This window comes from Larimichthys crocea, chromosome XVI (genome assembly GCF_000972845.2).
Source record: "Larimichthys crocea isolate SSNF chromosome XVI, L_crocea_2.0, whole genome shotgun sequence".
Classification (NCBI taxonomy): domain Eukaryota; kingdom Metazoa; phylum Chordata; class Actinopteri; family Sciaenidae; genus Larimichthys; species Larimichthys crocea.
The window spans coordinates 3886283-3901681 of record NC_040026.1 but is presented as its reverse complement, the minus strand read 5'-3'; the positions used below and the strand labels follow the sequence as shown (position 1 = coordinate 3901681).

The window sequence follows — 15399 nt, the reverse complement described above, 5'->3', positions numbered from 1 at the left end:
CCTCAGTGCAAACACAGTCTCCAGTGCTCCAGGGTAAAATGCTTGTTCCCATGGCAACAGTACGAACTGCACCAGCCCCTGCCCAGCAGTTTCCCATAGTGGCTCCACCTCTTCCTGTCCAGAACGGGGCTCAGGCCGGAAGCAAGGTCAGTGAGCGCTTCACTGGAGACATGAGAACGTTTATAAGTTGTGGCCATTTTAGTAAACAAAGTCACAAGCTCACCACTTGCACTGCGCTTCATGGTTTCAACACTTCATGCCCCCTCCAGATCATCCAGATCGCTCCCATGCCTGTGGTCCAGTCCCAGCTGCCGCAGGGTGGAGCAGTCCATCCTGCCAGCCCTTTCCCTGTGACAGTGGGCACAGCAGCTGTGGTGGCTCCAGGATCAGCCCCCTCCCAGGCTGTGCTGCTACCACCCGCACCTACCAGGTAGGAAACATCAAACAAACCACATTTTTGTGTAAATCATTCCTCCCCGGGGCAACCACTGCTAAATTAGTAACAAATGGCAAGCTATATATACAGACCACAGGAATAGTCTGTCAAATTTCAACTTAGAGTTAACTCTGTGCTGAAGTGGCAAATAAGTTTGCAGTCAAAACAGTTATTGCAAATTGCCTGTGAAATGATTTTCTGTAATTTCCTGCTGAGACTAAAGCCACCCACCTTCCTCTGAAAGAAGACTCTTTAAGACATGCACTTCACCAGTTAAATGTGATTTCAGTGTCACATTTTTGTTTGAAAAAGTGTTTCTGCCTAATTAGCACCTTAATTTCAAAACTTCCTTTTACTTGATAGGGTCTAAAAATTCACATTAATGCATTCAGTACACAAAATGTTAATATCTAAATTGTGTTTACTTCTTAAGATAGCTGGGCCCATCGATCAGATTAACAGCCAAGGTTCCATAAATTTCCAGGTTCTTTCAATCCATCAGTTTATAGGATGAAAATGCTGCAAATTACAGCACAGTGAGAAAGTAGTTAAGAGCCACAACTTAAATAGTTAAAAAGTTTTTCTTTCTACAAACCGCAGCTTCAGTGTTTATAAATGTGCGTAATTCTGTCTCATGAATTAAATTAATGACGACTGGTGGCATCATAAAAGCACGATCGAGCCTTCTCAGAGCTGTAGATCAGTCAACAATCAGCGAGTATAAACTGTCAGTGGCTACATCAGTTTGAGTTTTCATCTCCGAGGCAGCCTGTATGAAGCTTCATCTTCTTTGATGACATTATTATTCAACTCACTGTTGTGCAATTCTGCTGTGTCACGGTGAGGAGGGGAAAACAGGATTTTAGATTTCCCATAATGTTCGGGTGTCGACTTGAGTCGAGCTTTCTATAATGGAGATGCAGCGATTTCTTTAACAGATAGATGAACCGAACACTGCTACAGATCAGATGTCTGTAAGGGGCTCTAAACAAATTATGTGCCAGTAAAGCTTGACTCAGCTCTGACAAACAGGCCATTTATGAGCATAAGCCAGCATCACTTATCCTACTCTGGGTTACTGTTGATCTCGGCAGTGCTTCCATTATTGTCAGTCTCTTTCTGCGTTAGGGTCGAGGTTACTCCTTGTGATGAACTGGTGACTTGTCTCCCTTTTGCCCAATGCCAGCTGGGGTAGACTACAGCCCTTGCCATCTGGATTAGTGTAAGGAGTTATGGAAAATGGATCGATGGATGGTTGAAGTGGTTGGTGGTGGTGATGTTTCATTTGTCAGGGTTTTTTTCCTGCCTACCTAAATCAACGATGGCCACCATTGTGCCTTTTTATCTTTTCATCAGCAACTGCCTTGATGCACGTGACCATTTTTAAAAAAAAGATCCCAGCCTGTGTGACCCACCTGTTGTCATCTGTTCAGTGTTTACACTGGAAAGCTCTTTCTTCATCATTCTTGTCTTCACCTTTTCTATCAAGCTCCGTGCCCTTTTGTTCTTTTCTGTCCATTTTCTTTGTCTGTCCTCAAGTTGAAAAGCAATCATTGAAACTGTGATTTATTTATTTAGTTTCACATAAGTGCCGGGCACACTTACCTGGCTTTGCCGTGCACTTTCTTCTTGTCCCCAAAAACCTTTATGTGCTGTTGTAATAAGTATTCCTAGGTTGTGTGCACCCACTTGCAGGAAATGACAGTTAGTCATCTTAATGTACTTTCTAACTTAGTTGCTTCAGAAGAAAATTGATAAGCTGTGCTGTTTTTTTTTAATGTGTCATTTAGATAAAAAGAAAAACAGAATTTGGAATCTCCCTTAAACTAACAAACATCACTTGACTAAAGATAATTCCCCTGCAACCACCTTGGATTTCAAGACATTGGATGAGCTTGCACAGAAATTGTGTACTTACCCTTCAAAAAAGGAAAGCAATCAGAAGGACCCATTGAACAAATGGAAAAAAAGGTTTTTTGAATGCCTTTTCAAACAGGCCAGTTTAAACCTAACAAGGTTTTAAACCAGCCAGTTTCACTCTGAGTTTCTTAGGGGGATTAAAAAGCTCCATGTAGATAATATCGACTAATGAAATTTCTACTGATTACTTTATAATAGGCGTTGTTATCAAAATAAATCTCTTTTCCTTGTAGTTAATGGATTTAAGTAACTCCAGTTACATTTTGATAAATTATACCAATAATAGGGAAGTTGTATCGTGTCTTTATGGCACTGCTGTTCAGATTTCTGACAGCACAGCGAGCAGACAATACGAGAAACAAAAACTCCGGCAGGGGTGCAGATGTAGCAGTGCAGCTCTATTCTGGATGTGTTAGTCATGCTGCTGGTGGCCCAAGTTGCCTCTGCTTGCCACCCCCACACTACCTCTCAGCTCGTAACACACACACACACACACACACATACCCAGTACTAGTCATCCAGGGCTGCTTGCTGTGATGTACACTCACCCACTGACCCTCACTGCAGCACTTCTTTTTTTGTCTTCCTCTTTTCCTCTAATCATGTCTCTGTTCTCTTCATTTCTGTTCTGGCTCATTACTGTATCCCCGAACACCTTCTGTCACCGCAGCTTCACCTTTCTTAAGATATTTTTCATTACACAAATGTCACCTCCCTGTCATTTTTATTTCTTTATTACTCATATTTCCCTCCTCTAATCACCTCTTTTTTTTTTTTTCTACCTCCCGTCTAGGATCACCTATGTCCAGTCCACTCCAGGGGTCCCATCCACTCTGCCTCTGGTCTCCACGACAACAGGCTCTTCCACCACCCAGCAAGCCCTGCCAGGATCTGCATATGTTCCATCTCCCCTAGCAACACTCGGGTTCACAGCCATTGCACCACCTGGACAGACGCTGGTTCAGCCACTGATTGCAGGTCAGTGCCGTATACAGCCGAATCCATAAGTTCTGTTCTTTACATGCTAGATCTGTATTAAAAGCTACATCGGCTACAACAGTTGTCGAGACAATCAGCAGACTGTGGGACAAATCCAACCTATTACTTGATGTTTTTTTAATTAAGTCTACTCATGACAATGTAAACACAAGGCTCATTAAAGTCCCAATAAATCTGACCCCATAACATCAAACATCTTTTGGAATGCCTTCCAAATAAACATCATGAATAGCCGTAAAAATGTTTTTCCACAGATTGTTTTTGTTTTTCACCATCTGCAATTGATTTTATTTTTTATAGCTTCTCTTTTTCCTTTGTGCGTTGGATTGTGGGCAAATGATGTCTATCAAGAGCCCACCATATTTTATATGCATGCAGATTTTATTGAGTATTTTTCATTCTGTCAATTTTTTAAAATGTGAACACACTACTGTGCACATCTGGATTCAGGACACATCACGTGTCTCGCTCTGTGTAAAGCTATTTGAACAGTGCATGGTGCTGAAACTAAAAGGTCCGGTGTGTATGATTGATGAGTATCTATTGTCAGGAATGGAATATAACATGCATAACTATGTTTTCATTTATGTGTAATCACCTGAAAATGAAAATCATTGTGTTTTTGTGACCTTAAAATGAGCCTTTTATATCTAGAGAGAGAGCACCACCATTTTTCTACAGCAGCCCAGATCAGACAAACCAAACACTGATCTAGATGTGGCCTTTTGCTTTTTCTGTAAATTTTTCCTATATGCTTGGAAGAAGAGGGTCAGAGTTGTCAAAGTATTGATACTTTTTTGATACCACATCTATTGAAATGTTTTGATTATTGCCGTGAGCGTTACATAAAATAAAACATTATAATATTCTGCCTCTTGTGTCTCCTCCAGGTCAGCCACCGCTCCTAGCCCCAGCTCAGTCTCCATCACCCTCCACCTCAGCCCCTGCCTCATGCGGCCAGATAGTGACCGCCATCTACCCTCCTTCACCTAGCGTCACCATGGCAACAGGGGTGGTCTCCATGACAGCGGTGCCCCCCAGCGTGGTATACTCCGTCTCCAGCCCTTCCAGCGCTTCTCCCCACATCCTGTCCAAGTACACGGTGACACCCACCACAATCACGCACCCGCATCCACAGCTCCATCTTGACAGACAGGCAGACAGGCACCTGCCTCCGGACAGACCTGCAGATCGACAGACTGACAGACAGGCTGAGAGGCAGACAGAACTGCTGATGCATTCGGACAGACAGTTGGAGAGGCAGCCACAGACTTCTAGCAGTAGCAGCTCAGTGGCACCTCCCAGTGGCTCAGCTGTGTGTATAAGGCCCTGCAGTCCTCCGCTTCAGATCCAAACACCTGGTACCTGTTTTTATTAAATATTTGAGGTATTATGCTAGGGTGTACTTTGTAGTGACTGATTTTACTGATGTTATATTTTAAATCTTTTACAGGCAGTACACCAGGTACACCCAAACTAACCCAGCTTCCAGTCAGGACCCCTCAGAAAGTCAAGGCAACGGTGGCAAACATCCCCGTGGGCAGCTACGAAGGAGGAGGCCGTGGAAAAGAGAGAGAGCGGGAGAAGGACAGGGAGAGGGAGCGGGAGAGAGAGAGGGAGCGAGAGCGGGAGAAGGACAGGGAGCGAGAAGCTTCAGCCAGTAGCCAATTCTCATTTGATCCCGAGTCTCCACCAACACATCCTGTCGAGGAGCCGCCGTCCTCCGACCGAGCCCAGGAGGGCTCCAGTGCAGCGGACTCCTCCGACACATGCAACAGGGAAAGCACAACCACCAAAGAGGTGAGAGGAACACCACACGTATGACTTTTGATTCATTACACCTCTGATGTTGCAGAAAATACTTCATTTTAACTTTCTGTGCAGGCTGGATGGAAGGAGTCCCTCCCCTCCTCTCCTCTCCCCCCTCCATCAGCCACAGAACCCGCCCTGCCTCCCCCGCAGACTGACAAAGACGGCCCCACACCTAAAAAAGTCAAAGCCCGCCCACCCCCACTTAAGAAGACATTTGACTCTGTGGACAAGTGAGTTAACACGTTTTGTGAATCTTCTGTGTAAGCCTGCTGAAATTCCGTTTGGACGGTGTATATATGCTGTTTTTTGTCTGTGTGTGTGTGCGTTGGTCTGGCAGGGTGCTGTCGGAGGTGTATTTCGAGGAGCGCTTTGCAGAGCTGCCAGAGTTTCGGCCTGAGGAGGTTTTACCTTCACCCACCCTGCAGAGTTTGGCCACTTCACCCCGTGCCATTCTGGGCAGCTATCGGCGCAAGAGGAAGAACTCTACAGGTTACTCTCGCATTTTATGATACTCCTGCGGTCTGACAGAGCAGTAGCTTTTTGTGAAAACAGAGATGTTTATTGACTGAGCAGTATGACGCTGTTACTGCACTGTTACTCAGCGCAAATGGTTCATCTTATATAAAATCACACACTTTGTTTCTTCTTGTGTGCTTCCAGATTTGGACTCGGCCACTGACGATCAAGTCTCCCCAAAGAGAAAGAGTCGGCGGCGCTCAAGCTGCAGCTCAGAGCCCAACACGCCTAAAAGTGCCGCCAAGTGCGAGGGAGACATCTTCACCTTCGACAGAACAGGTAACAGGGGAGAGCGAGGGCACACAGACGATTACATAGTCTAAGTTCAGTGGGTAGTTAAAATAAATTCCTCCTCTATAGTTGGATAGTTATTTCAGTCACCACCTCACCTTGTTTTAATGAATAAAAAACCTCATCAGGAACAAGATGCACTTGAATGAAGCAGCTACTAAGTGGACAATGAATACAGACTGGTTGGTTCTTAGAGGATATTAAAGATGATGGGACCTGAAGGGACGTAAACAAAGATGTTGATCATCATATTTGCTATATTTACTCTTTTTATATCTTTTTATATTTGCTGTACTTTTTTCTCTTTCTCTTTACATATGTATATACTTTTATATTTCATGTTTATTGGTTGTTTTGCACCAGAGATATGAGGGAAACTAAATTTCAACTCTCTATATGTCCTGTACTTATGGCAGTGTTGACAATAAAGTTGACTTGAACTCTCCTGAAGACTCATCCACACTCTTTGTCCCTTTCCCAGCCACAGACGGAGAAGACATCCTGACAGAACTGGAGTTTGACAAAGTGCCGTACTCCTCCCTGCGACGGACACTCGACCAGAGGCGAGCACTGGTCATGCAGCTGTTCCAGGAGCAGGGCTTCTTTCCATCAGGTAAGACACAAACCGTATATACATACATACACTTTTTTTAGAGTTTCCACTCGCAGACATTCATTCTTTTTCTTCGTTTCCAGCTCAGGCCACCGCAGCCTTCCAGACAAAATACTCCGATATATTCCCCACCAAGTTGTGTCTGCAGCTGAAGATCAGGGAGGTCCGACAGAAGATCATGCAGACTGCTACCCCCTCTGATGCCTCTGGTTTTGGCATCCCTGACTCAACTGGCTCCCTCCCTGGACCTTCTGGCTCTCAGTCGGGAGAAGGATCTGTGAGAGGCTGTGGGGACCTGCAGGATGAACAAGAAGAACAAGGGACCGAGACGAGCCCCGAGGATCCTCGTGATTCACAGGACTCTTCTAGATGAGGGGGGCGCTGACCATTTTAGACTGACCAATCAGTGACAGTTGACGTCACACCTTTACACACCCCTGACACCTTTTCACACTTTTCTTTCTTTTCTTTTTTTCTTCAATCCACACTCTTAACTCCTCTCCTCTGGTCAAATTTCTGATTTTTTTTTTTTTCCACTTTCAGTAGCCAAACTGTGAGAGTGAGAGATGTTTGTATGCAATGTTGGGATTCTTGTGTGTTGGGATGTGTGACCCTTGTACCAAAAAAACAAAAAAAAGACATGTGAAAGACCAGTGGCACAAAAACACCACAACACACACACACACACACACACACTGCAGACATTTGATTCCCACACTTGAATTAGCACTCTGTATTAACCACCTTGGAGAAAGCTCCTATTGATGCCAGTGAACGAAGGACCATTGTGTGCAGCAGCACTCTTTGTTTTATTTTTTTTAAATTTGCCTTGAAAAAGAAATGGTTCTTGGACAGAGAGACCTGAGACGGAGAAAAGTCAGCAGGTTAAAAACAAGGACGTAACATGTTTTGATATGTGTTTTTAAATTAGAATTAGACGAGTAAAAGCAGTGAGTAAGTGCTGCTCGAGGAACAAGCTGTGTGTAGACTTAACTGTTGTAAGCTTGTGTCTCGTTTCTGCTGACATTAGGGGGCTGGGCCCTCAACAGCCAGAAACGATTTGATTTGACAAGAAGAACTCATTGCTACGGACCTGGAAAGATCATTTTCTCCATTGTATTGCTCACACGTTAGACCTTCAGGGGAGGTTTAACCAGGAGTGACTGAAAACAAACAAACAAACTAACTGACTGAAACTCAAGTGGACTTCTGGCAGTGCCATCATTCCTGCAAATTACCTGTCTGGCCAAGTCCTCCCTTCTTGCGACTGACCCAAGCACATGCCAGTAGGAAGGAACCAAGCATTCCTGTGCCTCTCATTCGCTAGCCATGAAGGAAGGAGGTGGGTCAGAGTCGACGGGCACATCCTGGCTCTTAGTTATAGAGGTCAGGCTGATATGGCCTTAATCCTCTATTGCCAAGCAGTTTTATTAACTTTTTTTAAACAATTTGATTTGTATTTAACATTGTCATATTCAGTTTGTCGATGTACTATTCTTACGGTTATTATTATTATTGTTATTATTATTATTACTCCTCATATCATTGCAGTGAATTCCCTGGTCCTTTTTGTTTCCTACATTTCTACCAGTTGTTGATTTCTTGTACTAGTTTTTCTTTTCTTTTTTTTTTATATATACATATATATATCTATATGTGTGTGTATATATCATTTTTGGAGGCAGGTGAGAGATGCTGCTCCACACCTGTACAGTTCCTCCATTGTAGTCTTCCCTTGACTGGCCTCTCACCTCAGCAAGGACCTGCGGTGCAGTTGATTTTTATTGTTCATTTCAAAGAGGACGACAAAACACAATGTGGACCTTTTTATTCTTTCAACAAGTAATAAGCCGTATGTTTTTAAGACAACCCCGTATGCCTCTCTGTCCCCCCCGCCCCACTCGCTTTGATTCTATAGCCTCAACACTTGTACATCTCCTTCCTCCACCTCTTTTCCTTCCCTCCTTCCTCCCTTTGTCACTTTATTGCTCTCTCCAGACCTCCTTTTTTTAAGACGGGCGGAGAGAAAACCGGGGGAAGCGAGGGTTGGGTAATGAATCAAAGAGAGCTGGTAGGATCTAATACTGGTTGTGTCTTTGTGCAAGACTTGGTTGTGTTGTAAATAATTACTGTAGAGTCAGTAGACTCATTATATTATTGATAAGGAAAAAATCTGTCATTGAACATACGGGGGACTTTTAAGACACCCATTACCGAGAGTAAAAACACATGAAATGGAAAAAAAACGATAATAAATATGGCTATTAATGTTTTTGTGTTATATTCCTTGTTTTGCTGTTCCAGTATACAAGAGAGGAATTTATATGAATACCGGTAATTTAAGTTTGTATGTCTTTCAGTATGCAAATAAAAATAGGTGTTCAATTAAAGTGGTTTTATCGCTGGCAATGTGAAAGATGGTTTTTCCTTAAAACACACAGCGGTCTCGAGAGCGTTACCTGAACTGAAGAAAGAATATGAAGTCTCTACAGAGTCGACTCAAGGTTTATCATCTTGAAAAAACATTTATTGATTTCACATATTTACAGCAGAATGCTTCAACAGCACAAACAAACCTTTAAACTGAAGAAAAAAAAAACCCATCAATTTTTATATAAATGATAAAATTAATCATACAAACGTCATCTGAGGCACAACCAATGGTCCTTAATTTATAATGAACGCCATGTTTTAGTATGCATCATCTCAAAACACTTTAATACTGATCCCTCACAGCTTTGTAAAACAGAGAAGTTGACGTACTTTGGTCTGTTTGCTGAAATTCATATGGATTTTCTCTTTTTTTTTGGCATTCAGTGAATTGTTACACTAAACTGAATATTCACTCACAGTAGTCAATTCTTTCAGTCCGAGTTAAGACTAGTACTGAAGTCATTCATTCGGTGACAGCAGAGAGGACATTTTTGTCCTCAGAGGAGCTGCAGTCCGTCCACAGCGACAGTGTCCATGGTGAGTCCGTTCTCCAGAGCGGTGTGATAGATCTCCAACGCCTGCTCCAGAGGCAGCGCTCCTCCTTCGCTGGTCTCGATGATGGCTATAGTCTCTCCGAACTCGTTACACATGATCGTAGGGGTGCCCTGTGTCTGAGAGGAGCAAAGATAAATTCAATTCAACTGTTTAAACTCAAAACGTTGACCTGAAATTCTTTATTCATGGCTGTGTTTAAGGGACGAGGTTGCATTCTGACCTGTTGAAGATCTGAGGCTTGGATCTGGATGAGCTGAGGCTGCCCGTTAGCTACCTCCACTGCCGAGGCGTCCACCACCGCCACAGCAGAGCTGGTCTCCATGGCGGCTTGCGCGGCCGCCTCCTCGTCCAGCCTCTGCTGCCTGGCGTGAGTCTTTTTGTGGTTCCTCAGGTTGGAGAAGGTCTTGAAGGCTTTGCCGCACTGCGGACACACGTGCGGCCGTTCCCCCGTGTGCGTTCGCCGGTGTTCAGCCAGGTGCATACTCTGGATGAAACCCTTTCCGCACACTTCGCAGCGAAACGGACGCTCGCCCGAGTGTGTGCGCAAGTGCTCCCGCAGGTGCGTGTTCTGACGGAAGCGCTTGCCGCACACTTGGCAGGGAAAGGGACGCTCGCCAGTGTGGACGCGCTGGTGAAGCGCGACTCCGGAGGAAGACACGAACAGCTTGCCACAGACGGGACACTGGTGGGCTTTGGGACGTTTCCCGGTAGTGCACCGCGGCCTCCCGGGGCCTAGAGCGAAGTGGCTGAGTCTGTGAAGTCTCAGATTGGCAGGAGAATTGAGCTTCTTCCCACAAATGTTGCAATCTAGAGCACCCCGCACGAGACTGGTTGAATCCCCTGATTCGATCTCTACGGTGGTTGAGGTGGAGGGCTCGGATGTCAGATCTTTGCCCAACTCTGCTTGCTTGTCCGTGCCTTTGCCGACTTCTATGCCCGTACCGGCCTGCACCAGGGTGGGATGCTGCTCCAGACAGTGGCCGTCTCGTTGCCTTCTTGTCAGGAAGCCAGCCTCGCAGTGAGGACATGGGAAAGGTGCTGGAGACCCTGGGTGTTGGGTGTAGCGATGTGCCGCAAGCTTGGTGGGCCAGCGAAAGGTAGCAGGGCAGTCGGGGCAGCACAGCGCTGCGGCGTTAGAGTGCAGCAGGCTGTGCTGACGGAGGTTGGAGGACTGCGAGAAGGAGCGGTGGCAGACGTCACAGCGGTACGGTCGCACCCCGGAGTGAATGAGATTGTGCCTCATCAGGTTGGCGAGAGATGAGAACGTCTTGCCGCAGTCGGAACACTGGAAGGGCCGCTCGCCGGTGTGGGTGCGGATGTGGTTGCGGACGTGGATGTGCTTCTTAAAAGTCTTTCCACAGATGCCACAGATAAAGCTGCGCTCTGTGACGTGGGTCTTGCGTCGATGGTGGACTAGCTGCAGTTGGGAGGGAAACGTCTTAGAGCATGAGCGACAAGAAAAACCTTTGTCTGAGGAAGCGGCTGAAGGAGCTGAATCAGTCGAGCCGGACGTGACTCCAACACCAGTTTCATCCAAGGGAACAGAGTTTGTAGCCGTGTCAGACTTGGTGGCATCTTCTACCTGCTGCGGGTCATTGGTGTTGCCTTCAAGTGGGGCAGACACCTCCATGTTGTTGTCCTGCCCTTGGCTCTCCACTTGACCTCCCTCCACTTTGCTCGGAGAACTTTGCACTGGATTCTCTTCCATTTTTTCAGCCTCCGAGAGGTGAGTGGACAGCAGATCGCTTTTGGCCTCATCGCCGTGGCAATTCTTCTTCTCTCTTGCTCTCTGTAGGATGGCAAGTGTGGAGAGAGAGACTCTTCTTGGAGCGGACACCTAGGACACAGGGGATATCGATCAAATTCAAAAGTCTAGCGCTTGAAGCTTGTGGTCAAAACTGAGAGGCCTATAAGCTTATTTTTCTACCATGGAGACGGGGGTAGGTGCGCCAGATGAATCACGGTTGAGGTGGGTCCTACGGTGGTACAGATACTTGGTCATGTTGGTGAAGGTTTTGTTGCAGAACTGACACTTGTGAAGAGGGTCTGCAGTGTGGGACTTCCTGCAAGACACCAAGAGGGGGGAAAAAAAAGGTTCATATCGTATCACATCAGCGTCGTTCACGGTTATCTTGGCTGCCGTGGCGTCTAAGTCTTACCTGTGCATGATAAGAGTCATCTCAGTAGTGAAGCCGTTGCCGCAGTCCACGCACAGGTATCTGGCCACGCCTGAGTGTGTGCGCATGTGTGTCTGGAGTGATGTTGCCTTCTTGAACACCTTGCCACACTCTGGACATTCATGCGTGCCCTGTTCGTGCACGCGCTTGTGAGCGGCCAGCCGGTTGACGGAGTTGAAGGTGCGGTTACACAGCTCACACTTTTGGGGCTTGGACCAGACTACTGCCTTCTTCTCTATTACTCTAATCCTAATGTCCTCCACCTTCTCCGCCGTCTCTTCCCTCCCTCGCACCTCCTCGAAGCCACTCATGACGCCTGGTTCTCCGCTCTCTTTGTCCTGACCCAGGAAGTGCTCTCCCTGGTGCTGGAGGAAGTCCTCTGGCGTCTGGAAGAGAAGGGAGCATTCTGAGCACTCATATGGGTGGATGACCACCACCTCTGTTGGCTGCTGCTGGGTGTCATCTTGGACACTGGGGGCCAACCTTAACTCCAGTCTCTGCACACCGTTCTCCAGGACTCCCAGCTTGGTCAAAGCGCCTCGCCCCACAGCAGGCAGCAGAGGAGGCAGCTTGGAGCGGCGCTGGCTGGGAGCGCTGGAGTTGTCAGCCAGAGCTTGAGCTGTGAGGATCTGCAGGTGCATGGTGGCGGAGCCAGGGGTCGGCGTCACTGGAGGCAGCAGGGAGGAACGGGAGGGTGCAGCAAGTTTGGAGACAGGCTGACGTTTTTTCTGTTGTTGTTGTTGCTGTTGCTGCTGCTGTTGCTGCTGCTGCTGAGCAAGTACCTGGAAGACACACAGAAATGTCAAAAAAAGACATTTCAAACAGAGAAAAACCTTAAAATCATTCTTCTAGTTGTCATATGTATTCCTCTGTTGTGAGATGTTTACAATCCCAAGTACCTGAGCCAAGATCTCTCCAGCCTGCTGTTCACTCAGCACGTAGTTCTGCATATTGTGCAGTGGCGTGACAGTCCCGTCAGGCTGTAGCACATACTCCTGTTGCGAAGCCAAAAAAAAAAAACCCAGAGTTAGTACATTTATATATATTCACTTCATGCACTGCTTCAAAAACTAGCATTTTCTAGAAGTTGAAAATCAAGCTGCCCCATATCAAACGATTGCCAAGTCAGAAACTATCATGAGCCTCGGAAAATATGAGAAAGTGTCGTCACCATCCGGAGATTTTAAGGAGAGCTTGCTTTTGTATTTGTAAAAGATATATGACTGAATATCACCAGAAACTAATACTGTGGTGTGCTGAGCACGAGTGAATGACCAGTGGAAAATTATTACTCTGACACAGTATTATCAGGTGTCTGCCAGTGTGTGTGTGTGTGTCAAATATGTTTTCTCACATCTCATGATGCGCACTAACTCTGCTTTGGCCGACTATCAATAAAAACGATGACGTACTTCATGATTTAAAAAGGAATATGTAAACACAAGTCTTTTAATGAGTCTGCAGAATATATAGCCTGTTGCATATCACTGTCACTGCAGTATAACGGATTATTGGTACAACTATATTCAACTGAGGAAGCGACATATCTGAAGTGACTAAATAATAAAGTTTTACAGTTGTTAGTAAGTTGAATAAGTCTCTCGTGTATGTTCAGTGTTTGCTCCCTTACCACGGTCTCTGTAGTACTGTGTGTGCTGCTCCTGCTGTGGGTCCGCCGGTGCTCCAGCCAGGTCTCAGGTGAGTCAAACAGAGCCAGACAGTCGAGACACTGGTACTGGACAGGTCCCGACACCTGAGTCTCCGACGCTGCTTCCTCTGTCTCCAAAACCTCGCACATCTCTGTGGAACGGTCATACACACACAGACAGTTGAGTGTTGTTTCCAAGTCGTACTTTGACTAATCTTAGAGGCAGACACACGCGCTCTCTCACCATGCTGCTCCACCTCCATCCCCGCCTCTCTCATGTGCATCTCCTGGTGCAGCAGCAGCTCCTCTGGGTTCACGAGGAGAGTCCCACACTCCAGACACTGGTACTGCTGTGTTTGCCCCATGTCTGAGATACCCTGGATGGTCATGGCCTCCTCTACCTCGCCTTCTCCCTCTTGTCCAGTGTGGATCTGCTGGTGGATCAGCACATCCTCAAGGGTGTTGAAGAGCTGATGGCACTCGCTGCACATGTACTGGTGCTCCACATACACACCGTCCGCCTCCTCTTGCTGCTGCTCGGCCATGCTGGTACTCTGTGTGTGTGTGTGATGTGTTATGTAGGCTGTATCATGAAAGGGGCTGTGTGCTGGTTCAACTGCTGTGTCCAATGAATGAAGGCCGGTATAAGGGCACACCTGTGGTACACAAACAAACAATTAACATGACAACACTGACCAATATGTAGCAGCCATTAAATAACAATTAAAGCGTTTCAGTAGCAGCGTTATATTTCTAACTAATTCGTGTAATCTAAAGAGAGAACAGGCGGTTTTCACGCAGAGACATTATGGAGCGATCCCGCAAACAAACGCCGCAATTTTGCAGCCGTTAGCCGACTGAAGGCCCTCTCGGTGCTAACACCACGTCCGCCGCTCGGTAGCACCTCGCTGATCGCTCGCCTGATTTTCCTCCCAAATGCGATTCATATCTTTGTTTGGGGTGTGTGATGGCATATGGAGAGCTGTTGGCGGCGCTCCCTCCGATATTGCAGACTTGTTTCACGGCACCGCGGTTTCCTGACAGCGGCTACCCGGTTCGTCGGGCGGTCCGTCAGGCGGCGCTACCCACTTTTCCCCGCAGCTCTCCCGCTACGACAGCGGGCCCTTTTTTTTCCTCCTTACCTCTCATTTACTCTCGTTGGACAATCCCTCGTGTGGTCATCGCTCTTAGTTCACACGGCCGCTCGCCTTTGTCGTCAGTCCCTGGTCACCCTCTGCGGCTTTGAAAGGCAAAAACTGAAAAGTGTCCGTTGGAAAATCACATTTCAAAGCGTGTAATGAAACGTTTGCCCGCCGATCGCCTCCATTCTTGTGATAGTAAACCCCGCCCAATGCGGTAGCCTGAGGATTTCAGGACCTGTGATTGGACAGTCTTGCCTGTCAGTCATACACTGTGCTTTACTGCTGGGTATTGTAGTTTTTTGTCGAATTATAAGAGTACTACTGCTGGGTATTGTAGTTTTTTGTCGAATTATAAGAGTACAGCCTCCCTTGGGAGTATTTTCAGTTTTTTTTTTGTAACTTTTGGTAACTTTAAGTTAATATATGTGATTTTTTTTGGATGTATCTCTTTTATATAATTATTTACACTACATATTTCGTTTAAAAACGAACGTTGACCCTCAATATAGTGTTAGCTTTATGTCCAAAACACAACTGACAAAGTGCCGTTTAGTTATTAACGGTTATTAAGGTACTACAAAAGTGTTTTCTGTCATAAACACGATGTCAAGTTTCCGTTAGTATCCTATATAATTATTTAGACTACATATTTCGTTTAAAAACGAACGTTGACCCCTCAAAATAATGTTAGCTTTATGTCCAAAACACAACCGACAAAGTGCTATTTAATTATTAGGTATTAGATACTACGAAAGTGTTTTTTGTCATAAGCACGATGTCAAATGTCCGTTAGTAGCCTATATAATTATTTACACTACATATTTCGTTTAAAAACGAACGTTGACCCCTTAATATAG

The 15399-nt window shown here is 46.0% G+C and overlaps 2 protein-coding genes across 5 annotated transcripts in view; one reads left to right on the top strand and one right to left on the bottom strand.

Annotated features, from left to right (window-relative positions):
* The window catches only part of cicb (capicua transcriptional repressor b), a 36604-nt gene extending 27612 nt beyond the window's left edge, over positions 1-8992 (top strand). For 3 of the 4 annotated variants that reach the window (XM_027289691.1, XM_027289692.1, XM_027289694.1), the window contains 10 exons: positions 7-146; positions 270-430; positions 3150-3334; positions 4246-4716; positions 4809-5155; positions 5240-5397; positions 5496-5656; positions 5828-5962; positions 6456-6587; positions 6671-8992. In XM_027289691.1, the coding sequence (XP_027145492.1) occupies positions 7-146; positions 270-430; positions 3150-3334; positions 4246-4716; positions 4809-5155; positions 5240-5397; positions 5496-5656; positions 5828-5962; positions 6456-6587; positions 6671-6960 (2180 nt within the window). In that variant the 3' untranslated portion in view covers positions 6961-8992. The remainder of the gene's footprint in view (positions 1-6; positions 147-269; positions 431-3149; positions 3335-4245; positions 4717-4808; positions 5156-5239; positions 5398-5495; positions 5657-5827; positions 5963-6455; positions 6588-6670) is intronic. The other variant, XM_027289693.1, reaches the window with a different exon arrangement.
* Positions 8993-9092: 100 nt separating this feature from the next.
* Positions 9093-14825, bottom strand: znf526 (zinc finger protein 526). The gene is made up of 8 exons (XM_027289710.1): positions 14543-14825; positions 13645-14056; positions 13383-13552; positions 12652-12747; positions 11735-12534; positions 11503-11638; positions 9796-11412; positions 9093-9691 (listed from the first exon to the last, which is right to left on the bottom strand). Exons 2-8 carry the CDS (start codon positions 13943-13945, stop codon positions 9518-9520), a joined length of 3294 nt encoding a protein of 1097 aa, XP_027145511.1. The 5' UTR covers positions 13946-14056; positions 14543-14825; the 3' UTR covers positions 9093-9517.
* Positions 14826-15399: the final 574 nt, after the last annotated feature.